The sequence below is a fragment of the Denticeps clupeoides genome, chromosome 2 (assembly GCF_900700375.1).
Source record: "Denticeps clupeoides chromosome 2, fDenClu1.1, whole genome shotgun sequence".
NCBI lineage: Eukaryota > Metazoa > Chordata > Actinopteri > Clupeiformes > Denticipitidae > Denticeps > Denticeps clupeoides.
The window spans coordinates 26,191,602-26,219,371 of NC_041708.1; the positions used below are offsets into that span (position 1 = coordinate 26,191,602).

The window sequence follows — 27,770 nt, forward strand, 5'->3', positions numbered from 1 at the left end:
TGGGAAATGCTGTCATTGTTGGTGCAAAACCCTGCAGAGGTCAAATGCTGAAACAGAGTTGATAAATGAGCTGGGGCTCCTCAGTCACAAAAAAAAAAAAAAAACTAGCCAGTCAACACAGCTCTGCAGCAGCAGCGGAGAACTAAGCATGTGCTACGAACAGCACAACTGTGCGAAGGCAATTTGGAAAAAAATCACACTTTACATCCAATGTGCTAAAACTGATTGTGAAATCATATTTAAGTCGCTATTATTATTGCTCTTATAAAAAGCCTTTGAATGGAGTTTTTGTTATTGGCCTTGGATTTAATCATATGAAGCATATCAAAGCCATGACCCCTCAACTCTGGCTAATTCAGACCCTAGTACATGTTGAAAATAAGTGTCACAGTGTGAGCAACTGTAGAGACTCAGAATTCAGATTAGAATTTTTTACTGCTAACCATGTAAAACCCTATTAGAACTCTTCACACAGGCAGACACTAAAAGAAACCAACATGTTGTACCTGGCCATGTAACATACTATACAACACTTACACGCAATGAGGTCTCACCTGTACGTTTCTGCACCCCAGAAAATTCACCTAAATCTTGTTCACCAATTTTCCCCATTATAACAACTCATCTCTCACACACACAGTCTCTGAATCTGCTATTCTCAATACACACTAGCAACTGCTGAGAAGGGTTGGTGGGCTGCGCACAGGTGGCTCTGCCCAAAAAGGCTGAAAATATCCCTTCCTCATTTAGTGCACTCCCAAACACACACACAGTCCCAGGATCCAAGGAACCAATGAGACAAGGTCTGACCCCTTTATTTGCATTTCCGCTGAAGTGTGTGCGCATGTGTCCGTGTGTGTTCGTGCACGCATGCATCCATTCATATATAAAACCAGCACACTCACCTTTGGGGAGAACGGCCAGGAGATTAACATCAAAGTCCTTGGTGCTCTGGGACAACTGCTCTTTGTCCTCAACTGAAAACTCCTTCTGAAAACTGAGAGACAAAGGGTAAGGTTGTCCTGACTCTCCTCTAGACCTGGAAAAGCATGTGTTTGTGGTTCTTGCTGAAGACAGAGGACGACACTGACCCGGTGCGAATCAGATGAGAAAAACACAGAATGTGCAAGATGCCCAAGTATTTCCTGGCTAAAGCTGATTATCAATAGAGTTTGTGAGTAATAATTACACAAAACCTGCCTCAGCCGTTTTACCTTTTTTTACCCTCAGGTAAACATAAGCAACAGGCGCTAAATAAAGTGAGACAATGCAACTCAGTACAAATATGAGGAACTGACTTTGAATAAAAACACACAGAGCCTTGATCATGGATTCATCTGCACCCCAAATGGCCCTCCACACACCATTGGCCAACTACATTATTACAAATATAGCGGGATCACACACACTAATAGATAAGTGAAGAGTAAACTATTTGATCCTATGACCCCACCCACCTGAAGCCTTTCTTCTGTCGCAGCGTTGGTCCGTCAAGTTTGACCGGCGTTTCCAAAGCAACTCCTGACAGACAGACAGACAGGAAAAAGAAACAAAACAGCAATTTAATTAATGACAAAAGCTAAAAACCTAGGGACATAAATATATACTCGTAACACAATACTTCAATAGGAGGGGGGGACAGCACAAAACCACACAAACTTCTTGCAATAAAAATCTATAAATCCTTGTTCTGCAGAAGTCTCCCACCAGGTTTAGGGATCAACTCTAAAGCCCATTCTTCACAGCATGTATTAAAAAGACATTAATGAAGAACAAAGACCAAATAGCCCGACGCTGGTGCGTGCGCACACACACACGTCCAGGTCTTTTAGAGAGCCTTCAGCTATATTCTGCGTTGAGGGTGTGTTTTCACAGCTGAACAGAATATCTGGAGAAAACATCTCTCACGCTGTAAAAATCCGCCTTTCCCCAGCCTCACGCAGTCCAATGACACAACAGCAACCAGAGCTGGGTGGGACAGCCTCACAAACAATTTCATGCAAATAGAAAGGGGGTCATTTGTGTAGCAATCATGGTCAAAAAACAAATGATATATATTTATGAAATTAATGATTTCATAGTGTACAAGTTGCTCATTATCTGCTTAAGAAAATGATTGGAACCCAAATGTGTGAATAAATTAGTCACTGACAAAAGGACAAAATGGAGAAGACACTTCACAGCAAACACACAAACTTGCATGAGCACATATTCATTTATTCAATATATTTATACTCAATATAACATTTATCTGGGTATTTACACAAGGGGCCAGTAAACATAGTGACCACTTTGCCTCCATTTACTTCTCAAAGCTGCGGTTTATTAGTTAATGGAGCATGAAAACAGTAGATGTCTGCACTGAAGCCAAAACAAAAACTATTTTTTACTGCAATTAACTGGTAATCGTATGAATCCGTAAGTGTGGTCTACTGGTTTCAAAGCTTTGAGACAAGCATTACGTCTTAGGAGTTCAGGGGGCCAGACACACACACACACACACACACACACACAGCAGAGATAAAAGAGAGATGCTTCATAAAATCTAGGGACAGACACAGTCTGTAATCGGTGGAGAGACACCTGTTTAACACAGACATTAAATGACTCAGCCATGACTCAATGCTTACGAAGATATAGAGTTTATGTTCTCACACACTTGAGGGGCCTAGAACCAGACCTGAAATCAGAAGGGTGCCACTGAGCAAAGCACCGTCCCCACACTCTGCTCCCCGAGTGCCCGACACGGCTGCCCACTGCTCACCAAGGGTGATGGTTAAAAGCGGAGGACGCATTTCGTTGTGTCACCGTGTGCTGTGCTGTGTATCACTTTCACACACCCCCGATTGCTCTTTATCCCCTGAAAGACACCTGCAAACATTGAATGAGCTGTAGGTGTGCAACACTGAAATAATGGGGCGTTAGAATCTCTTACTACCGGACCCCAAATCAAGACCCTTCCACCAGGACCGCAGACTAGGGCAGATTTTTACAAATCTCACTCATTTGCTGACTATCAATGCCAGAGGAGGTGCACTCAAAATGTTGTTGGCTGCATAGCACAGGATTAACACACAGAGGCGGTGCGCGCACGCGCACACACACTCACACACACACACACACACAAATTAGGGGGTAGAGTAGGAAGTGTGTGTCACTTCAAAGCCAATCAGTTACATCACATATCTAGACAGATGGACACACACAAAATAATAAGACCCCACATACATGTAGTCTCTCCGAAGAGCCATTACAGAATCATAATATTACACACAAACACACACGCATCAACTGTCAGACAGGTACACGAACATCCGGTCATTTCGACCCAAACGCTGATGAAGCCAAAAAGTTACACCGTACACATACCTACCCACACAGTCCAACTACACCCATTTCTAACAACAGTGGTGAGCACATGGAGGGGCACGCGTGCGCACACATGCCACCGGCAGAAACAGCCACAACTAAAAAGCACGAACAACGGCGCTGGCCAGCATGCCTCGCTCGCTCTCCCTCTGCAGCGCTTTCCGCTGCTCGGCTCGGTCCGCCCTTCCAGCCTGCAGCGCAGCAGCACCCGATATGAGGAGGACAGCCCCACGGCGGAGCTGCGCACCCGGGCCCTCTCGCCGCTGGGATGGGACGGGGCTTCCCACTCACCTTGACAGAACTTGACATGGCTCAGGTAGTTGGAGATCCACGGGTTCTGGTACATGTTGGCAAAAGAGCAGGTGCAGCAGACGGAGTGAGAAAGAGAAACGGAGGTATAAGTGAGAGGAGGAGGAGGGAGGAGGAGGAGGAGGACACTGCAGGAGGAGGACTGGAAGAAATGCTGCCTTAGCCTTGCTGAGACAGTACACTCAGCAGAGAGGGGTGAGAGAGAGAGAGAGAGAGAGAGAGCAGGAGGAGTAAGCGGGATGACTGTACCTGCAGTGCTAATGCTAATGTAGCGCGCGCACACACACACACACACACACACACACACACACACACACACACACACACACACACATAATCAGATTATAGGGGATATCAACCTGATCAACGATGTGAACTGCAATCTGCAGTAGTGAGAGAGAGAACTGCTGTTCACTCAACCACACAGCAGGAGAGCGAGGACACACACACACACACACACACACACACGTCAACAGTGAGAGATGAGAGGAATTTCATGCTTGTGTGTGTAGGCAAACCTCATAAAGAGGAAAAAACACAGACAATTAACATGCACACACACAAACAACTCTTCCTCCAGGGTGTGTGAGCATGCGTCGAAGTACACAGGTTCACGGCTGCAGCTTTTCAATCTGACAACAGTAGCATTTGCCATCCCATAATTCTGCCCTAGAAACCAGGAGTTCTATAAATTATCCTGACAATGCAGTTATTATCCTGGGGACTGGACGTGGTCCAACACACACACGGGCGTGCGCGCGCACACACACACACACCTTTCAGCCAAAGAGAATCTATCATAAAAAGGAAAGAGTAAAGAGATATGAAATTTCTATATTGTATTTCTCTTGTACACACACACACAGAGAACAGCTGTGTGTGTGTGTGTGTGTGTGTGTGTGTCTGTGAGCTGTCTCACACAGGAACAGAGAGCTGACTGGTTCGAGTGCTTCAAGGAATGCAGCACGTCTGGCATCACAAATTGTGGACAAAAAATAAAAGCCCATGCGTGAGAACACCACCAATGGCAGCAGTAGGCTGCCAGCGGGACGTGTGACTGTGCACGCAGCCACGATGGCAGGTAGGGACCGAGCAAACAGCCGTGGACATGATTTATTGTTAAAACGCGGCCACTGCCTGCAATACAGCAATTTTTTATTTCTTACAAAATCAGCATTTCCACAAGCACTTGCAACAACACAGTGAATCCCTGCAAAACACACCTCAGATTCAATTAAATGCAAACTGTGTGCACACACACACACACACACTTAAAATTAAACATGACAGTGGACATAAAAAAAAAAAAAAAAAAAAAAAAAACACCGTGACTACATGCTTGCAATAGTTACAAAGTGGATTCACTCACACACACACACACACACACACACAGTGCTGGTTGTGGTGAGGGTAAAGGTGTAAGTCAGAGGCTTTAGACAGGAGACACTAACAGCACAGATTACTAAGGATTTCAGGATTAATTAACTCTAAAGGGTCATCCAGGCTTTACAGTCTCTCTCTCTCTCTCACACACACACGATGCAAATACTTCCAATTGAACTCATACTCTGTCCTCAACAGGAACTAGGGTCCTGACAGCCCATTAACCACATGACTGTGGTTCCTCTGACCTTTCCAAATTCACAGTCCCCTAAACATCACACACACACACACACAGACCTGTAGCTAGTGCCCCCAGATTACTGCTTTGGGACCTTATTGTTTTAGGTCACATTAAGTAAGTTATAAATGTGCCACATTAACCTACAAATTATGACAACCTTTCACCCCAATAGCCACACACACACCCCACTGTGAAGACAGTTCCAGTCCTGGCTCTGCCCTAATAAGGTCAGGTGTGGGCTGAGTGGTCATAACCTTTTCAGCTTTGTGACACACACACACACACACAAAATTATGTGGGAGAACCAAGAAGCCCTCACATTGGTCTCAGCTGCTCCACCAATCAGTTGCTTCTAATGGGAACTAGAGAGCCAGACTCAGAGAAGCACCGACCCTCAACATGATACACACATGCACCCACAGCATGTTGCAAAGAGGTCAGGGGTCACAGCACTTTAAAAAATTTTATATATATAAAAATAAAAAAATAAAAAGCACACACTTCACCATTGACACTTCTAGGTGATTATTTTTTAGTTATGAGCCATATATAAAAAGTCAAGCAAATTTGCACAACTCAAACAAATCAGCTCTAGAACCTAATATGAATGCAGTGTTTGCATTTAGGTAATGTTAATATGTGTGTGTCACACACACCAGCTACAGCTGTTCTTTGTGCTCCACCTGCTGTCTTTCCGTCAGAATAGTCAGACACACGCGCACTTCACCAGCGTACCTGGTCTATCCCTTATGCATGCCGACCTACTTCAGCAAGAGAAAAAAACGGGTGTGGAATCGCAGAAAAGAAACACAGTAAATAAAAAAAAAAAAAAAAAAAGTAATAAAAATGAATAAACATAACATTATAAACATAGAATGTTCATACAAAATACAGCAAATAGGTATACCCAATGACTGATTTGTGTGTGTGTATGCATGCGTGTATCTGTGTTCTTGAAGGCAAGAAGTTACTTACTGTGACAAACCAGGTTAATCCATCAGCAGCGTGTATCTGCACCAGTGTGTGTGTGTGTGTGTGTGTGCTGGAAAAGTTCTGCCAAAGTGTCCTGCTGTCTCAGAGAGGTCACTCTAGAGACAGGACTCTACTGTAGAGAGGCCTAGATAACCAGAGACCCCCCCACCACACACACCCACCCATCCCACAGCAGGAATGTATGGCACAGAAATGACTCTGGAGACACAAATATAGATAGGTGCTTTCCAGCCTCAACGCAGACCTGACCAATCAACCCCCCCACACACTGATCAGAAAAAAAAAAAAAAAAAAAAGTTGGTCTGTTTATTTTTAGTATGGTGCCATAAATAGTCACATCTGAAATCATATCTGCTGGACGCCTGCATGTGTGGTGTAGATTAGAAAAGGAATCACGGGGGCTTTGTAGTTGAGGCCGTGCGAAATGCAACATGCATGACATCAACGGAGGACAACAAAAGCAAAAAACAGTTAGTGTTCTACCTTTTCCAAACCATTAAACACTGCACAATACACAACCTGCCAAATGGGGTGTGGGGGGGGAGTGAACATTATTCACTATTGTGCTATTGGGCACCATTATAAATCATGAAAAGAATATTTATGAGATGTTTGTTAACATGACTGAAGGAAAAGCAGCTTGTTTTCAACATAGAAACACATGTTGAGTTGGTGGCCATGTAACTATAACATTTATGGCATTTATCAGACGCCCTTATCCAGAGCGACTTTCAATCAGGAGATACAGGGACAGTTCCCCTTGGAGACACTCAGTGTTAAGTGTATTATTCAGGGACACAACGTTATTAAGTGGGCTGTGAACCTGTGAACCACATGGATAATTATATTGATTTTTAGTTGACTTTTAAGTCGTGCCACTTCTGTACACATTTACATTTACAGCATTTGGCAGACACGTCACATCAGTGCTCCATTGTGGACGCGTTTGCCATGTATGAAAACACAACAACACAAATTGAATGACCTGCAATTCAGTTCTGTGGTGTACGACATCACCCTGGTCAGTTCAGCCCAAGTTGCCAGGGAAGGTAAAGCTACAAAAAAGCAAACTGATCAAAAGTTCGCATTTTATAAAAAGTTCTACAACTTCACTGTTGTGTAAAACAATATTTTGTTTCCGCCTCAATTTTTGTTCAAAGTCCTCTCAGACCGCCGTCTCTCACACACACACACCTCTTTCATTCTAAATGAGCGATGTGTCGTCAATTTCTATAAAACCCCTGCGTGTGTGAGAGAATATGTAAAAACACTCCACATTGCCAGAGAGGCTGATTTATACTGGTCTGATGATGTAACAAAATCAACACACGGCCAGGCATTTGAAAGCATTTCTCTGAAAGGCAGGACATCAGAAGCCAAATGGAACGAAGCATACAGAAATCACACAGAGAGAAAATCTTATAAATCTTATTCAATTGAGCATGGAAGTAAAAAAAAAAAACCACAGCCTAAAGTAAATATTAATCACTGTTTATTTTACAGCATTAAATCACATGTATATTCAATTAAACTTAAACCCTTTAAATAAAAATATCAATTTTAATCTCAGAGTGACGGAAAAAGGACTCAACACACACACACACAGCTGGAGAGGCATGAAAGTGTGTGAATGTGTGAAGAGAAAATAGAAACACGAGAACTAGAACATATCAGAAACATAATACAAGACACACAGGTCTGAAGAATGTGCCGATCAAAGTATGCTCCCCGTTAACACTGTTACCTCATACTGCAAGCATGACAGTCAACAGTGCGTGCGTGTGTGTTATTAGAAAGCTGAGCTCATGCACACACAATAACGAGTACAAAAGTACATCCATTCCCTGTCTCTCTCCACCAGGTGGCCCTACTGAGCCTAAGACAATCTGCAGGGTCAGACAGAGCATAATTTCCACAATAAAATACACTAATGTTTATCCTGAGGGGAATAAATCTATGTGTGTAATTAACAAAAAAAAAGTGAAATAACTGAATACGTTTTGTATTCTAGTTTCTTCAAAATCACCACCATTTTCTCTGATTGTGCAAAGCAGCACTCTTGGCATTCTCTCGATGAGCTTCAAGAGGTCGTCACCTGAAATGCTTTTCCAACAGTCTTGAAGGAGTTCCCAGAGGTGTTTAGCACTTATTGGCACTTTGCCTTCACTCTGCGGGTCCATCTCACCCCAAACCATCTCGATTGGGTTCAGGTCTGGTGACTGTGGAGGCCAAGTCTCCACTTTTTGTTAAGTACATAACTATGAATGGACACGTGGAGTTTTGATGCCTTCAGTGAGGATCTACCATGTAAATGGTCATGAAAATAAAGAAAACACATTAAATGAAAAGGTGTGTCCAAACTTTTGGCCTGTACTGTATATTCCTGCCAAATTCATTGCTGTAGTTATGAACATGTTAAATTGCATAACTTATGCAGCCATGATTTGCTTATTCCCTATGTGGGATGTGACCTATGTACAAAAAACTGGACCTAGCCAAAGACAGTCCATTTATTTCAAACACGGGAGCAACACGCTTGTGGTGGAAATCAGCTGAAAATATTCAATACGTACACCACTGTGTACATGTTCGTCTGGTAGTAGCGGAGGACACGTTTCAGTGTATATGAAGCTTGCGTTCATAAAGTGTGTGTATACACGCGCAGGCGCACACTCAAACATGCCTTTTCAATTAGTGGGTCTTCATGGAGTTCAGCCACATCTACACATCACGAACACACACCCCAAATTTGGTGGTTGTTAGAGAAATCACTAAAGAACAGAAGTATACTTCAAGGTTTTTTGTGGAATCTGAGCCGTTGACAGGAGTCCCAGTGATTATATCAGCACCATCATTAATTTAGAAAAGGCTCCTCCCACACAAGCACAAATAGGAGAAACAAGAATGCCAATTCAGTCCTAACTTAGTTAACGTGGAATGTATTGGTCAATAGTATGAGCAGGTTAAAAAAGGTGGGAGATGCATCCACTAGAGGGCAGTTTTAAATGACTCGCCAGCGCCTCTTCAGGTAAAACAGAGGTGTTATATGAGTGCAGGCGACGGCTAAACTTCACTAGATAGCCCAGCTGGGATTAATTTCCTCTTTTTGTTCTTTTGTTCACCTGGCAGAAACGTCTAGTTTCTACTGAAGTCAAGGCTGGGCATCCCGATGTTACATTTACAGCATTTATCAGACGCCCTTATCCAGAGTGACTTACAATCAGTAGTTACAGGGACATCCCCCCCCCCGGAGACACTCAGGGTTAAGTGTCTTGCTCAGGGACCCAATGGTAGTAAGTGGGATTTGAATCTGGGTCTTCTGGTTCATAGGCGAGTGTGTCACTCACTAGGCCACTACCACTATCTGCATCTGTACTGCAGTCAAAGGGCTCATAAATAGTAATTTTCCAGGCAGAAAACTCTGAACTTCTGCTAAACAAATCAAGTGTGTGTTTAAAACGCCAAAATAAAAAGAGAATGCACATTAAGAATTTGACATGTTCCAGTTTGGAGAGAATACGGAGGAGTTTATTAATTTGTCTTTAAACTCTGCAGTGGTTAAATCTCACTTGTTGGATTCACACGCAAGAGGCTGCAGTTTACAGGACTAAGCGAACCTGACTTCATTTGTTTAAATATATAGTTACTTTTGGAAATGATCAAGACCGCAGCATTGAGCACCATATAAAAAGGAATCAGACATAGATGCCACACACCCACACAGAGGCCAATTTTAATGGTTGGTGGTTTTAGTCCAGTTTGAGAAATCAGACCTACTGGCTTCGTTTTATGCCTCTTTCTGTCTCTCTCACACACAAAACTAAAACCTTGACTCTGCTATGCTGGGGTGGGATAGGAGGCGGCATTTGAATAGCTGAATCAAGCTGTGTGGACTCATCATACATGGCAAACAAACACAAATATGCTTTCAATTGCTAAAGGGATGCATGTGTCTTACACATAAGACACACACAGAGCATGCTGTGCAAACATGAGGCCCACAGATGTGGTTGTCTCAGTGGACACTTTCTGGATGAGGGTCACAGAGTGGTGCAAACTGCAAAATCTGTGTGTGTGTGTGTGTGTGTGTGCGTGTGTGTGTGTGAGGGAGAGAGAGAGACTTCAGGCTGAAGCCCCATTCGGAACTCCTCTGGAAAAGAAAAGCACCAGTTCTAGGGCAACTGAAGCAGGAGTTTTCATTCAGGACAAACACACACACACAAGACTTGCGCAACATCTAACAGTTCTCAGGCCTCCAACACCCACAGCACCAAGGATATTAAAACAAGAACAAAATGTGAAGGAACTAAATGACACTTTTTGGGGGGGGGGGGTTCCATCTACAAGCAACCAGCCTCTGAGCGTGCAGTAACCACGTGGGCCAAATCACTAGTAGTGAAACATGTTTGGAGAACCATAATGATCCTCTGCCTCCCACACTGATACAAGAGATCATGCCACAGTATGGAACGCGCAATAAAAACTGGATGAATCATGCGGTCAGACTGTCTTTCATTAGCAGAGATGGAGTAGCTTCTAGGAACATATGGGAAAATGAATGGAACAAAGACACAGTTTATTTAAAATCCACGACGCAGGTCACGAACAACCGAGAACCAAAGCTGGAAAAAGGTGAACGTCCTCAGGCTGAGGACCACGAGAATCTCTAAGAATCCAGAAGTGGTCTAAGTGTGAGAAAACCTCACAACCACACCCAAGTAAGAGAGTCAGCAGAAAACGCATGTAGAAATGTCACATTAAAATCTCGACTCGCAAACCTCATTGCACGCCAGTATGAGAAAAAGAGCGCAAATATACAAGCTGCACTCAGAACGTTCCCATGCAGACCTGAGCCGTGCCAGATTTGCCCATTTCATTGGACTCATCCAGGTATACGTGAACAGAACAAGCAGTGACTTATGGACTGAAGTTCGCCCAAAAGGATGGTGATTGGGAATTGTGGAGGAAGTTTGGGTCCCTTCGATTGTTTACTCGCAGGAGTAGCTCAACTCCCAGTCACCCAGTTATTTTCTTGGGGTTTAGGAAGCGGACTCATAACCAAAGTTTTGCAGATTCAAATCCCAAAGACCAAGGTCCCTTAAGCATGCTGACTGTGTGTGTGTGTGTGTGTGTGTGTGTGGTGATGATGGAGCAGCTGACAGACGAGCAGACAGGTAGAGGGGGGGCGGAGTCAAAGTCTCCCGCAGGGAAATCATTTCGTCTTCTCCAGCTCACATCCCACCAAGCAGTAATAGTGTGCACAAAAAGAAATATGGGAATGCTAATTTCACTTGTAAAGCTGGGTCCTATTCATCTGAAAGTCAGGCATTAATGCCACATTTCCACAGTCCAACTTTCAAACAATACTCCTTATGCTCAATTACCGTATAAACACAAGGAACAATCTGATCCTAGCCAGACCGGCTCAAAGGCCACAAGGCCGGCTGTATGAGGCGGCCTACAGCTGCAACGCGTTCTCACTAGAGGACTCGAATGAGACCAGGTCGTCACAAAGTAACCCGCAGATGTAACTTTTATTCACTGGATCATTACTAGTTCAAGAATCAGGATGAGGCATCTGTAGTTGAAACAAACATAAGGCACATAAACACACACAACTGTGAACTCAAGCACCTGAACTCAAGTTCATCAAGTTCATTCCATATCCACAGTATGTGTGCATGGAGAGTCACAGGAGAGTCAAACATCTGGAAATCGTTCATCTGCTTTAGTTCAGACCGAAAATCTCATGCAAGAAAAAAAACTGGGTCCCGAAAAAAAAAAAAAAGCGCACAGGCCGCCGGGGCTCCGGACGCGCTTCGCCGGGGTGCAGGGCGTCATGTAACGGGCGGAAACCCTACACCCGCCGCCATCAATAACGCCCCGCTGCCGCCGGGAGAGATGCGCTCAGGTGACAAGCGGCGTCGGACCAGCAGCTTTTACTTTCTCGCACGCCGGAATAAAGCGGACATCTTAGCGGCGGCCGCGGCGATTACGAGGATCCGGGCTTCGATTAAGCCCCGAGCGCTGGCTGCGCGCTGATTGGTCAGCGCCTAATAACCTCGACGCACGTGCTACCTCTGTTAATTGGAAACAATTGACAAAACTATGAAGCAAAATATATATATGAAAACGTTTATTAAAAGAGTTTAAAAAAAGACTTAGTTCTAAAAAAAACAAAAAAAAAACAACTCACATAATTTGCTTCTATTGGCAATAAAGACAACAATCGTTAAACAATTGACATTATTACAATAAACAGGTCGGCCGCGCCTGAACGAACGCTGAAAAAAAAGAAAAACTAAGAGAGAGAGAGAGAGAGAGAGAGGGAAAAACTGACCTCAGAGCGAAGAGTAAAACGGCTCTCCGGGTCCAGTGGAGTAAAAGCGCTTCTGCGCGTCCACGTGCCCCGCGCGCAGAGCAGACGTCTAAAGCCGTGCGCGCTCCCGGGCTACCTAGGAGAGAGCGAGCGAGCGAGAGAGAGAGAGAGAGAGAGGGGAACGTTTTGGCACGGCAGGACAGGTCGTGCACGAGCAGCGCGCGACCGCCGAGCCGAGTCTTCCGGGCACCGGGGGCGCGAGCGTGAAAGGGGTAGGGTCGGGGGCGGGGAGGGGTTATGTAGTCTTCCTCGCCGTGGTCATCGTCAGCTCTCTGAAGTCTGCTCCCTGTCCTCAGGCACAAAGGCTCTAACGTTACACTGTGTGTGTGTGTGTGTGTGTGTGTGTGTGTGTGTGTGTGAGTGAGTGATTAAATTACATGGGTGAGGCACGTGGTGTCGTGGATGATGCTCCAGTGCAGCATCCAGTGGGTGGTAGTAGCCTAGGGAGCAACACATTTGCCTATGAAGCAGAAGACCCAGGTTCAAATCCCACTTACTACGGATTGTGTCCCAGAGATATTTATCCGCACACTAGATTTACCGTCTAGATTGTGTCTTGTTAAGCATTTGCAGCATTTATTCTAAACATGAAGCCACACAAAAATTTGGTGAATTTTTTTCCCTTATGGTGAAGGTGCACCCACTCTGCCTCTTTGGTATATGTGTGTGTAGAGAGAGTGTGTTAATCTGTGGTAAGTATGTGTATATGTGTGTCTCTTTACCTGCCCCAGCCGCCTTCACGTGTTCGTGGGACAGGATAAAACTAATCTTCATCTGTCTGCTGAAACCTGCTCTCGCATGTCCCCTTCATGGCACCCACACACTCGCACACACACACTCACACACACACACGTACACACACACACATGTGAAGGTTTGCTCTTCCATTCTGTGTTGTTTTTATCAGCTGGCAAACTGCAGTGATGGGTATCGATCAACTTTTAGGAAGGAAGCATCACACACACACACACACACACACACACACACACACTGAATAGAAATTCACACACAGTCCTGGCGGGCGGCAGGCCAGCAGTCACGTCGTTATTCAGCCTCCTGCTGTGCCCCAGAGAATCATGGGATAGCACCGGGCAGTGACTTGGCCTGAGGTGAGCAGGGACCAGTCACCATGAGCAACAGGCAGGCGGTTAAACAAACACACCCCGCCGTCGCCCTGGCAACAGAAGGAGGCAAAGAAAGGAAAGGCGAGATGGAAAGATGGACTGAGGAGGCCGGGCCGGATAAACAGGCACAGAAGTGCCGGGACGCAGCGGTGAGGTTTAAATAAACCAAGAGATTTTGTGTTGCTGTGCAAAATGGACAGAAGGAAGGTAGAAAGGAAAGAGGAAGGGAAGACAACTGAACAATCAGCTCATACATCTTTCATGACAGGTACACACACACACAGAACATAAACACACTCGCTTATAACACACTCTGCAAGAACAACACCCCTCCACTGTGGTTTATATCAACTTGCAGCTAATGCAAATTTCAGTCGATGAGTGTTTTGCCTTTCAGATAGTGATGAGGCCATCGCAGATGCTACACACACACACACACACACACACACACACACAGTAGGTAGACAGCAACATAACGTGTGTCTGGGCAATCTTCACCCAAGCCCCAATCCAATATCCACCCCTTTTCTCATTTAAAAGTGGGAAAAGATATGATGTGTGATGTTCATCCGCCATGTTGCCATTTCTTTCTTCAGTATCCCAGGAAGCACCAACTGGAAATGCACATTATTGACACCTGATTTTAATAATGATCAGGGTTCCAAAATACAGTTTCCATTCGTTAATTAGGATTCCTTCATTAGGAAGCTAGTACGACCTGAGCATCATCAGCATGGACCATCTTCTCATACTCATGCCTCTTGTGAAGCCGGTGTTAACAGTAACACTCCAGTGATGGCCATTGCACGCTCCTGCTACCCTGGAAGGGAGTCCGCTCTGAACTACTCCTTCCCAAGGTCTCTCCCCCTTTTTTCTTCATGTGAGTTTTCTAGGGACTTCTTTCTTGTATCCAGAGAGGGTCTAAGTATGAGAAGTGTCATCTGTTGATTTCATTTTTTGAGCACAAATCTGAAAACACGCTGCACTATTAAAAAAAACTATAAAATATACATTATAGTTAGTATGTAAAATCTACAAGTTAAGAAATACCTAAACAAATTAGGTCAAATCTAACACTTATAAGTAGATTATAAAACTAACTACTCATAAAAGTTGAGAAGATTTTATTTAGTTCATATTTGTTATTTGTCTTACAGACTGCCTGTTTGTTACTGTCGCATAGTTTCCTTGTTCATCAGGACACAGTCTCCCTGTCCATGACCGACACATGTCTGTCACCATTACATTGTCACACACTCTTTTTTTTTCATCACCGTCACATGGCCTCCCTGTCAGTCACAGTCTTACAGTCTCCCTGTTCGTCACCAACACTGAGCCTCCCTGTCAGTCACAGTCCCATAGTTTCCATGACTGTCCCATAGTTTCCATGACTGACATAGTGTCCCTGTTCCTCACCAACACAGTCTTCCTGTCTGTCACCGACACTGAGTCTCCCTGTTTGTCAGTGTCAAACAGTTATTCTGTCAGTCACCATCACATAGTCTCCATGACTGTCACCGTCACATAGTCTCCCTGTCAGTCCCCATCACATAGTCTCCCTGTTTGTCACCACCGCACAGCTATTCTGTCTGTCACCGTCACATGGCGTCCATAGAGTGGATGTGCAGAATCTGGCTGCGGAGAGAGCCCTGAACGGGGTAACGGGTTTTAGAAAATGCGCAGATGGTTACATGCTCTCTCTCCACCCAGCCCCAAGTGAACTCTGCCAACCCCCGTCTACAGGGTCTGTGGTGATCTGTGGTCTGTGCTGTTTCTTTCTCTCTACTGATGGTTGCATGTCTGTTTTTGAGTGAAACGGCATGTTTGCAGCGGTGTTCCAGCACGTAACGAAACTGCATTTTGTTTGTCCGCTGCATTTCATGGACAGACCTGGTAATGAGATTTACATTTACAGCATTTATCAGACGCCCTTATCCAGAGCGACTTACAATCAGTAGTTACAGGGACAGTCTCCCTGGAGCAACTTAGGGTTAAGTGTCTTGCTCAGGGACACAATGGTAGTAAGTGGGATTTGAACCTGGGTCTCCTGGTTCACACTAGGGAAGAGAAAGCTCTGGCCTTCATCTGGGCCCATTAACTGAATCTGCCCCTCATTTATGGCTTCCCCCTTAATGAAGCCCGTACGAGGAAACAAGGTCAGGCAGAGCAGAGCAAAATGGAGTCCGGGATGGACGGATGGAGGGATGGCGAGATAACGTGATGAATACAGACAGCGAGGAACAGGAACAGTCGTAGTAATCGGTCTGTTTTGAAACATTTTTACTACTTTATTAACCTGAGTCATCTCCTGTTCTTCTATTGATTTTCATGAATAAATAATGGAGCCCTGTAAGAGGGCAGCTATCGGAGACGCACTGTTTACAGGGAGGTCATTATTCGTCAGGCCGTTATGCACGCATAGCAAAGGAACACACAAACACACATGGGGAGCACACACAGACACACACGTCCTTTTTCACGAGTGCTTCGTGGTTTGGAAGTAATTTGACAAACGTGGGTCACTCTGAGGAGAGACAGACCCTCTCTCTGTAATGAGGCCAGCGAGTGATGGACTTTTGACGTTAACGAGCTCGCTGAACTTTTGTTTTTGTGGGATGATCAACAACGGCCAATAACGGCCTTGCTGCAGCGCTTCACTGGCGCGCCACACTGCAGCACAGCGCACGGTGACGCAACGAAAATGCGTCCTCTGCTTTTAACCATCACCCTTGGTGAGCAGTGGGCAGCCATGAAAGGCGCCCGGGGAGCAGCGTGTGGGGACGGTACCGTGCTCAGTGGCACGTTTGTGGTTCGGGATTCGAACCGGCAACCTTCTGAATGCCCACTGCCCACAGCACCTTCAACCAAACCATTCTCTTTTATGGAGCAGCGCAGTGGTAACTGTGATGATCAGGCTGTACACAACTGTAACGGATGGATTATTATTTCTTTGGCCCTCTTTTATTGTGTCATATCAAATGCACTAAATAAAAACCCCCATGTTTGCGCTTAGTCTGCACTGTCTCGAACCAATGTCCGCCTGTGAGTGCCTGGCTTAACAATAGCGATGGTAAGTGTGGGGTTCACACGTATGATTTTGTGGTTTTGTGGGCCTACTGTGTTTCTTCCGTTCACTCACAAACCGCTTCTGCTGCATTGCACGAACCTTTTTTTCATGATGTTAATCACTGTCAGAATGCTGGTGAATTTTTAGAAATGCTGCAAATCTATAGAATCCAGGGGATATCTCTTTAAATATCATTCCACCTTATTACACTCTGTACAGTTTCTGGTTGCATGAACCATAGTTGCCTGAAAAATATTGCTTAGGAATTGCTGAATCATAAAATGTATTATGAAAGATAGATGCAAAGATACTCAGTGAAGGTGTTTATTGACAAAAATCAATTAATTACTATTAATAGACATACTGCAGTATAAATCAGAATAAAACAGCCTGTCTCTTGTTGGGCTCACAGTTGCCATTGGTTAAAGCAACCCTGCTTAACCCAACAAGGTCAGCTCCTCACATTTAAAAGCCACAGAGAAATCTTCACATTGAGCGTGTGATTGGTTAAATATATGTGTGCTAAAAAGCCTGTGGGTCTGTGTAAGCCAGTTGCATTAATGTAGTTGAATGTGTAAAAGGATGTGTGTAAAACTGTTGTCGGTCAGTGAACTGCACAGTTGAGAAACTTTACTATTCTGAGAACAATACTTTGCATGTTTTAAACTTCCAGAACATAAGACTAAGGTGAGAATTAAAGTGGGAGAAATCAACCAGGAGCGCAATGGAGTGAGGAAAAGAAAAAAGCTTCTGCCATGTGATTGCAGACATGGTTTGAACTGCTAAGCTGCCGCAGAATGAGCTGTTGGAGAAAAACAGAACCTGGGCTGTCAGTGGTCTGCAAAAATCCACAGGATCCCAGCTGTCAGTGAACTGAAAGACAGACCCTATGAAGAATAGATCTTTAAAGTCTGAAATAATCAATTGCAAATTATGGGCTGCCTCATTGAGCTGCGTGGACTCCACAAGTTGTTTTCCAGCTAAATGATGATATCCTTTTTATGTGTGTGTTATATATAAAAACCTAAAAAAAACACCATGCATTCCTTTCTCGATAGCGAAACAGAGAAAGGTGTTTTATTAAGCCCGTAAAGGCAGTTTGAGACTTCACTGCACACAAGTTCAGAGCAGAGATTACAACATGATTAACCATGTGTGGGTCCTGTGATCAGATCAGACTTAAAGAAGGTCATGTGAGCTGGTGGTGCAAGGCTCAGCCTGCACATGCTGGCAGTGGAAGTCGGTCTTGAGGGCCTTTTACAATACCATGGTACTAAGTTTAACAGTTGCGTCTCAGTGGCTCGAATGAAATGTTTTCGTGATTTGCTTGGTGCAGTGTGCTGGGGGTACTTTCAGTGTGTGGGTACCGCCACCTTGTGGTTGAAAACGGCATGGCCTTTCTGACATTACATTCAAAGCCTTTCGCAAAGACCCTTATCCAGAGCGACTTGCAACCAGTAGTGACAGGGACAGTCCATCTGGAGACACTCAGGGAAACAGCTGGGGTAAATAACAACAACAACATCAACAACATTTATTTCTTATATAGCCCAAAATCACATACAGTATGTCTCAATTGGCTTTGACAGGCCCTACAGTTGACACCCCCCACACTTGACCCTTCTGCACACAAGATAAAACTCCACACAAAAAAGGAAGAAACCTTGGGAAGGAGTGATACAGAGAGGGACCCCCTTCCAGGGTAGAGTGAGCCTGCAAAAAGTGTCAGTGCAGGGTTGGCGATGATTTGTCCAGTAAGAGAAAAAGTTGTAGAGGTGGAGAAGTCCAAAGTGTTGTCCAGTGTCATGGTGTACATTACGTGTCAATTATGATGCTACTGGTCCATTTGAAAATCCCCGAAGCTTTAGTTGTTACAGTGGTGGTGGCTGTGGTGACCCTCTGGTTCGTTTCATGCTAAGTCGTCGTTTAGAAAACGTATCACCTGTATCACCTGACCTATGTCTGTAATGATGATCAACTGATCACCATTTACATTTACAGCATTTATCAGACGCCCTTATCCAGAGCGACTTACAATCAGTAGTTACAGGGACAGTCCCCCCTGGAGCAACTTAGGGTTAAGTGTCTTGCTCAGGGACACAATGGTAGTAAGTGGGATTGGAACCGGGGTCTTCTTGTTCAAAGGTGAATGTGTTACCCACTAGGCTACTACCAACCAGTTTAGCAGTTGCCAGGAAACATGAAATCGGGTTTGGACCTGTGACTTTGTGGTTTTCTGGTTCATAGGCGAGTATGTTTTGACAGTCTAGGTCGTGTTTCATTCACCGGACCTGGGCCTCTGTGGAATCATCTGATTTCGTTCCAGTCCGTCTCCACTCCAGCTACTCCGTTCCAGACTCCAGTCCTGTTGTCCATTACGTCATGACGTTCGTGCGTCAGCGCCCCGCACGCCAGGATTCCGGCTCTCAGGTGTGCGGCTAAGAGCAGCGTCACAGAACCCCCGGCAATTTAAATATTTCTGCAGTTTAGAATAATGCGGACTACAGCAGCTGGTGCAACTTTTACATTTCATGTGACATTTTAACATCTAGAGTTTGTCATGTTTCCAGCACGCTTTGTAATCAAATGACAACATGTGCATCCCGTCATGCGTCTGTAGAACCGCGCCTTTAAAAGTCAGACTTTTAGTCTCAGACCATCTGCACGCCGCGGAACGCGGACATTATATTAACAGTTATAATGTTATAAATTATATAACAGTTATATTGTTATAATGATTGTTTCTCAGTTACTAAAATACACTGATTATTATGGAGCCTCTTGGTGTTTACGTTCTCAAATCCGGAAGTGACGTTTTTGGCGCTTGCTGGCGTAACCCGGAAGTAAAAGTAGGGTCATACGTTTGAGTTTTCAGGACCTCCAGCGCGAAGCTGTCTAGAAATGGAGCTGTACGACGAAACGACGAGATAGCGGCCGAGGACGAACCGGCAATGACGGCGAGAGTGCATGTGCTGTTCGGCGCGGCGCTGCTCGTACGCGTGGCGTTGGTGGGATATGGCGTTTATCAGGACAGAACCATGGCGGTCAAATACACGGACATCGACTATCACGTCCTCACCGATGCGGCCAGATACGTCACTCAGGTATTCTACACAACCACTGAAATTGTGCAAATACAAATCTGTCATCATTTTAAAATTCTGTTGTATGTACAGTACAGGCCAAAAGTTTGGACACACCATCTCATTCAATGTGTTTTTATTATTTTCATGACCATTTACATGATTTCTCACTGAAGGCATCAAAACTATGAATGAACACATGTGGAGTTATGTACTAAACAAAAAAAGGTGAAATAACTGAAAACATGTTTTACATTCTAATTTCTTCAAAATAGCCACCCTTTGCACTGATTACTGCTTTGCACACACTTGGCATTCTCTCGATGAGCTTTAAGAGGTTGTTACAGATGTTGTCACCTGAAATGGTTTTCCAACAGTTTTGAAGGAGTTCCCAGAGGTGAACTTTTGGCCTGTACTGTATATATTTTTAATTGCAGATGCTTCATGTATCACTGCGTGTCTACTGTTCTTTTTAACTAATTATTAGGTATTTGGCTGGGTTGGTTTGGTATCTGTAATTCCCTCCTTGATCTTTTAGGGTGCATCGCCCTACAACCGCTCCACCTACCGCTACACACCCCTCCTGGCATGGATGCTGACCCCCAATATCTATGTGTCGGATTTGTTTGGCAAGCTGCTGTTCGTCATTTGTGACGTCCTGGTGGGGCTTCTGATCTACCGGCTGCTGCTGCTGCGCGGCCTCCCCGGCGAGGCCGCGTCTGGGTCCTGCGCCCTGTGGCTGTTGAATCCGTTGCCGGCCGGCGTGTCCTCCAGGGGGAATGCAGAGTCGCTGCTGGCGGTGCTGGTGCTCGGCACACTCCTCTTGTTGCAGCAGAGGCGTTTGCTTGCTGCAGCGTTGCTCTACGGGTTGGCGGTTCACATGAAGATCTTTCCAGTGACCTATGCCCTCCCCATCGCCCTGTACCTGCAGACCCCCAAGAAGAACGTGAAGGCCAAGCGCAGCTTTGCTCAGTTTCTCCTCGGATTTATGAACATGGATTTGTTGGTGTTTGCTGCTGTTTCAGGAGGTCTGTTTTGTGGACTGAACTTGTTTTTTTATTGCATGTGAGTCCAATGCTTTAAATTTGTCTAACAAAATTTGTGCTGAGCTTGACTTTAGCTAATTTACTTTTAATATTAAGTAGGGATGTTCGGAAATATTGATACAGCAATATGTCACAATATTTTATGTGGTATTGTTGTCTCGATACAAATATTGATGTTTTATATTAGTGGTGGGCCGTTATCGGCGTTAACGTGAGACTCTTTATCGGGGCGATAAAAACGTGCTGCGTTAAAAATATCGGCGTTAATCTATTCACAAAGTTGGGTTGGGAGCTAACTAGCTATTGTGCCGGAGTTAAATGGTTACACTAGATTTATAAGTATATTTCTTCTTTCTTGTGTCTTTTAGTTTCTTATTTCCTAAAGACCTTTATTTTTTATTTTGTATACCTAGCGCGGATGAATACCTGCACTGTAGGGGCGAGAACGAGTCTTTGAACTGTGAAATTACTAGAGCTGTAATACTCTGATCCTTTTTAGGATTCGGCTCCCTCTGAGTCACTCACTAAACTGATCCGGGTGTGTGAGTCACTTGAGTGGAGCGCTAACCCGCTCTCTGATCCAGGTGTGTGAGTCACTTGAGTCAGTACGCACCCGGATCAAAGAGCGGGTTAGCGCTCCTGGCGGTTAACTTCCTCTACAACCGGACTCATGTAAGCCAATATATTGGAGTTTACAAAATAGACATGGTGTAGTTAGGACTCGAAGGATTCGGTTCAATGGAGACCTCAGATTCGTGACTCATGAGTCATTTAAAGGATCCGGGCAATTAACCCGGGTGAGTCATTAATCGCACAGCTCTAGAAATGACCACATCACGTGTTGTGGAAACATGGATGCAGCTATGAAGCCACCGGGTTTGCTTCAGGGAAAATTTATTTTTAAGATTAATCTAGATTAATTTAGATTGCTATAGATTAATCTAGATTAATTCCAAGACTACAGTGAGATTAATCTAGATTAAGAAAATTAATCTATGCCCACCTCTATTTTATATACAAATTTAGTCCACCGGGTGGTGCTGTCAAATGATTTTTAAGTTTGTTCAGCAGAGAGGAGAGTCAGCGTGCAACTACAATGATATAATCGTACCGTGATACATATTGCGAGATCCTTGCCTATACACAAAATTAAAAGTATTCCTTGCACAGATTGCTGCCCTGTCTGTGTACATATATAATGTATTGATATATATAATTGACCATTTTTTCTGGCAGGTACGGCTGGGATTTCCTGCATGAGACCTACATATACCATGTGACGCGGCGTGACATTCGCCACAACTTCTCCCCATACTTCTACATGCTGTACCTGACAGCAGAGAGTGACTGGAGCCTGACCCTGGGCCTGGCAGCATTCCTGCCTCAAGCCGTACTCCTGCTGCTGACCTCTCTGGCCTTCTACTCCGACCTGCCGCTCTGCTGCTTCCTCAACACTGCTATCTTTGTGTCCTTCAACAAAGTTTGCACCTCACAGGTAAGGGACCCTTTGAAGTTTGACACACCAACTCTAGACTCAAGACCTTTTATTGTCATTGTACATTTGCCTGGACAATAATACTTGTTAGCAAGTCTACGTAGGTGCAGGAAAAGCACAGTAAAATAGTACAAGTAGAGGCAGTATAAAATAGTACAGGAGACACTGGGGGGTGTATATAAAGGGTATTATAAATCTTATAAAGTAAATTATACAGTGCATCCAGAAAGTATTTTCTTATGTTACAGCCTTATTCCAAAATGGATTCAATATTTTTTTTTCTCCCTCAGAATTCTACACCAAGCACCCCATAATGACAACTTAAAGAACTTTACGTGAGAGTTTAGCAAATAAATAAATAAAGGCACACAAGTGCAGAAGTATTCACAGCCTTTGTAATGAAGCTAAAAAAATTGAGCTCTGGTGCTTCTTGTTTCCTCTGATCATCCTTGAGATGTTTCTGCAGCACAACTGGAGTCCACCTCCACTGTTGCTTGGACCTGATCTGGAAAGGTACATATCTGTTTAAATAGGGTCCTACAGTTGACAGTTCATGTCAGAGCACAAACCAAGCATGAAGTTAAAGGAATTGTCTGTAGACCTCAGAGACAGGATTGTCTCCAGGCACAAATTGAAGCTGAGGCACAGTTTTGAAGGTCGCAATTAGCCTAGAGATGGCCGACCACCTAAACTGAGCTATCAGGGCAGAAGGGCCTTAGACAGGGGGTGACCAAGAAGCCGATGGTGACTGTCAGAGCTCCAGAGGTCCTCTGTGGACCGATGAGAACCTTCTAGAACAGGTTGTCAAACGAGTGACTCGCGTGCAACATCCCACGAGATCTCCGCATACCGATCCATGATTGTCCCTGCAAGACAAAGCGCCAACAACACACAAAATGCCCTGCCGAACGAGATCTTTAAACTGCAGCTTAATCTGTACTGGAGCGGCTTCCATGTGAATGGCAAATGGGTTGTGAAGCAGCTTGAAATTCTATTTTCATGCTTGAAAAGTCACCAAGGCACGGTGCGAACTCAGAACGTAGGGCAATCAGTTTGTCAGCATTGTGCGCACTGCATTATGCGATCCTCAGCCCGTGTGCCACCAGTGCGTGACATCGCTAGGCCTGAACAACAGATTTACACAAAGTGATCTCAAGAGACTCAGGCCATGAGAAAGAAAATTCTCTGGTCTGATGAGACAAAGATTGAACTCCTTGGTGTGAATGCCAGGCATCACGCTTGGAGGAAACCAGACACTGCTCATCACCAGGCCAATACCATCCTTACAGTGAAGCATGGTGGTGGTGAAAGTGAAGTGATTGTCATTGTGATGCACAGCACACAGTGACACAACGAAATGTGTCCTCTGCATTTAACCATCACCCTTGGTGAGCAGTGGGCAGCCATGACAGGCGCCCGGGGAGCAGAGTGTGGGGCATCATGCTGTGGGGATGTTTTTCTGGAACTGAGAGACTAGTCAGGATAGAGGGAAAGATGACTGCAGCAATGTACAGAGACATCCTGGATGAAAACCCTGCTCCAGAGCGCTCTTGAACTCAGACTGGGGCGACGGTTCATCTTTCAGTAGGACAACATATTTTATTTTATTATTTTTTTTATTAACGCCCAAAGCACCTTCAGTGCATATTACATATAAAAAATTTTTAGTTATATATTTATTTATTGCCAGAACAGATGTGAAAACTGTGAGTTTTCATAGTATGACTTGACTGTGGAATGGCTGAGAATTTTGGTGATTTGCCATGGAAGAGGAAGTTGCTGTCATTTGCTCATACAACAATCTGTACAAACGTCCCAGAGTTGATAAGGGTGTCAGCCTGACAAAGTGTAAGTTCCCTGGAATACTTGAAGTACCATCTACTGGTAACAGGAAATGGTATTGTTCCAGTTAAGGTTATTGTATATACCTCAGATTTGATCTGGAGAGCCTTAAGACCTGGGAGAAGATGTTCTTTAGAGCTCATCCATGGCATTGCTGCGAATTTTGATGATTTGCCATGTAATTGGAAGTTGCTGTCATTCGCACATACAACATTCAATCTGAACGAAACTTCATACAATTGATCACTGTCTTGGCCTGATAAAATTAATGCATAACGTTTCTGGAGTAGTTGCAGCGACACCTAGTGGAAACAGGAAATAGCTTACTACAGCAACCAATCTGCTCCAAACTTTACGTGATTGAGTTCACATTACACATATAATTTATGTTTAAAAACATAAATTTGTAATATTTGTTTATATTTGCAACATTTGTAACACTTGAATATTTGTAATATTGAGGTCTATAGCAGTCGCTGCATATCATACTGTGTATGACTGTGACAACTAAAATTTGAAATTGAAATAATGGCCTGACAAACCTAATTTGTGAAGATTTTGAAATAGTTGCAGTGCCACCTAGTGGAAACAGGAAATAAGTTACAACATCAAGCAATCTGCACCAAATTGATAAGAATAACAGGTTGTGTGGTTGCTGTGTATACAATTTTAATAAGGCTGTAACATAACAAAATGTGAAAAAAGTGATTCGCTGTAAATATATACTGTATGGACTGTATAAGGATAGCAGGGCTATGGTTAATAAGAATGAGTGAAACTATTGCACATTTGCCAAGATATTGTACATGCCTGTGGGTAGGAGAGATTCTTCAATCTGTTAGTTTTACACCTAATGGATCTGGACCTTTTTCTTGAGGGCAGTATGTTGAAAAGGTGGTGGTTTGGATGGAGGTGGTCTGTTATTATTGCTATTATTTGAGCAAAGCACCGTCCCCACACACTGCACCCCGGGCACCTTTCATGGCTGCCCACTGCTCACTAAGGGTGTTGGTTAAAAGCAGAGGACACATTTCGCTGTCACCGTGTGCTGTGTTTCAAAATGCCAATCACTTCACTTTCACTTCACTGGCTTGCAGTGGATTGGACAGCCGATCACCTTCTCAGCAGCTCTGGTGACCCTCTGGAGCCTCTCTTCTTACCAGCTACTGTACAACCAGCGTACCCCACAGGGATTGCGTGCACCAGTACACTTTGATTGTAGCTCGATAGAAAGACAGTAGTAGTTTGGTCTGCAGCCTTTTCCATCTAAGGACCCTCCGAAAATGGAGGCGCTGCTGGACTTTCTACATTAAGGCGGTTGTGTTAGTAGTCCAAGACAGGTCGTCTGAAATGTGAGTCCCAAGAAACTTGAAGTCACCCTCTTAGTCACCTTTTATGGAGATGGGTGGTGAAAGTAAAGTGATTGTGAAGCACATGTGTGTGGGGACGGTGCTTTGATCAGTGGCACCTTGGCGGCTCAGGATTCATACCGGCAACCTTCTGATTACGGGCCCGCTTTGTTACCCGGTAGGCCACCTAACCCCCTTGTTGTTGAGGGTTAGGTCGTTGTTGTTGTTCCACTGGACCTCATCTCTGTAGGCGGTGTCGTCATTGATAGTGATGAGCCCAACTAGAGTGGTGTCTGATGATGGTGATGCAGGGATGTGTGGGGGTGCAGTCACTGGTGTAGATGGTGCACAGGAGAGTATGAAGAATTTGATGTATGCTGCTTTGAAGAATCCACACTTTAGGAGTTTTGTAAAACCACCCCCCTTTCTAATGTAAGGCTGTTGAGAAATGCATGAGAATGTGAAAAGCTTTTTGCATGCTTTGCAAAGCTTCAAATACAAAACCTTTTGTTACATCACATGTTTTTAGTGTAGATTCTTCTGGGTTTTTTTTCTACAGTGTAATAAAAGTCTGAAAAAGAAAGACCTTTAAATGTCTATGTATACACTAATAAAATAACACTCTGTGCACGTTCGGTTTACATTCAGTTCTGATTGCAAGCTAGCTAGGGTAAGGATCTATGATTTAAACCCTAAAAATGAAAGTGAATACCACAAATCATTACACTTTAAATAAATCATTGGTAGAAAAATTGGGAAAGAGAAATATTAGATAATTCTGTTAATCAGTCTGTTAATGATAATGATTTTTTTTTTTTTCCCCCTGTCCAGTACTTCCTGTGGTACCTTTGCCTGTTGCCACTTGTTATTCCTCATCTCACAGTGTCAGTAAAGCAAGGAATTGGGCTCGCGGTGCTCTGGTTTGCTGCTCAGGTACTTTGGCTTGCAGTCATATTTAAAAGGTGGACGTTCAAGAGCATGATTCCCAGCTTTTCTATTTTAGGCTATCTGGTTGGCTCCGGCGTACTACCTGGAGTTTGAAGGACGGAACACCTTCATCCTCATCTGGCTAGCTGGACTGCTCTTCCTCGTCATCAACACATTCATAATGATCCAAATCATCTCTCATTACAAGCGGTCTACAGTGGAACAGCAGCACAAAGTGGACTGACACAAATAAGTATTGTTTCCCTGAGGACATGCACCTTTAACCCCTGACCTCTCCGCTTAACATCCGAGTGTCCTCACGTGACCTCGCATGCAGTTCCCTAAAGTGCCAGCAGATGCCAGCAGCGTCCATGTGATCGATGGGATTTGCTTCGTCTCCTCAGATGCCCTCTGGCTTAATCAGGGCACTGTATCGTGAAGACTGTGGAAAACAAACAGTAATGGAGCTTGCCGCGGTTCTGCTCGTGTGACCCAGATTGTAACCAGATAAGCCGCCGCTGCGCTTGATGGTCAGTGCCGAACGCTTACCTGTTCGACTGTGGGACTGGGAAATAAAGAACAGGAATTTTATTTTTATATATATATATATGTTCCTGTAATTTAATATGTGAATTATTCAGCCGTGATATGAAAGGTTATTTCTGTCCCTCTTCTCTTTCTGCACGGAGCATTAGTTCTGGGTACTGGTGACGCTAGACAGTAGTGAAAATCATATTGCATATCAGTACAAATTCAGCTTTTATTTTTCTGGAAACACCGCAGAATAGTGAAAAGAATTTAAAGCAGCCACCTCATCATGCAGATGTGCAATACAATATGTATCGATAGAGTAAATAATTTATTGTTAACCCAGCCTGTGGAACAGTATGGGGGTGTTTTGCAATATGCATTAGTGCTGGGTGTTGTCATCTACTTCACCATATGGGATGCATTTTTGGAACAGAGGTCGCTTTATAAATGTAGATTTCCATGGCAGCCATTCCGTGGGCATTATTTGCTGAACTTCAACACCAACACACCTTCTTCAACATGATTAAATCAAACAAATCTCAAATTTCCTACTGTTTTGACTGTTGAACCCTTTCTTTCACACAAATGTGATCAGTGATTTATTAAAAAATGTGTGCAAAGTAACACAATAA

At 44.2% G+C, this 27,770-nt stretch overlaps 2 protein-coding genes across 13 annotated transcripts in view; one reads left to right on the forward strand and one right to left on the reverse strand.

Annotated features, from left to right (window-relative positions):
- svila (supervillin a) overlaps positions 1 to 12,836 on the reverse strand; it is a 40,801-nt gene extending 27,965 nt beyond the window's left edge. For 8 of the 12 annotated variants that reach the window (XM_028958731.1, XM_028958774.1, XM_028958802.1 and 5 more), the window contains exons 1-3: positions 3,661 to 3,840; positions 1,458 to 1,521; positions 906 to 997 (exon numbers count right to left, since the gene is read on the reverse strand). In XM_028958731.1, the coding sequence (XP_028814564.1) occupies positions 906 to 997; positions 1,458 to 1,521; positions 3,661 to 3,715 (211 nt within the window). In that variant the 5' untranslated portion in view covers positions 3,716 to 3,840. Of the gene's footprint in view, positions 1 to 905; positions 998 to 1,457; positions 1,522 to 3,660; positions 3,842 to 6,277; positions 6,397 to 12,635 lie in introns of those variants that run through there. The other 4 variants (XM_028958780.1, XM_028958788.1, XM_028958795.1 and 1 more) reach the window with 4 other exon arrangements.
- Positions 12,837 to 19,708: 6,872 nt separating this feature from the next.
- On the forward strand, positions 19,709 to 27,770 carry pigm (phosphatidylinositol glycan anchor biosynthesis, class M). The gene is made up of 5 exons (XM_028967764.1): positions 19,709 to 19,969; positions 20,487 to 21,013; positions 22,231 to 22,489; positions 26,512 to 26,613; positions 26,684 to 27,770. The coding sequence occupies exons 1-5, from the start codon at positions 19,817 to 19,819 to the stop codon at positions 26,849 to 26,851; spliced, it is 1,209 nt and encodes a 402-aa protein (XP_028823597.1). The 5' UTR covers positions 19,709 to 19,816; the 3' UTR covers positions 26,852 to 27,770.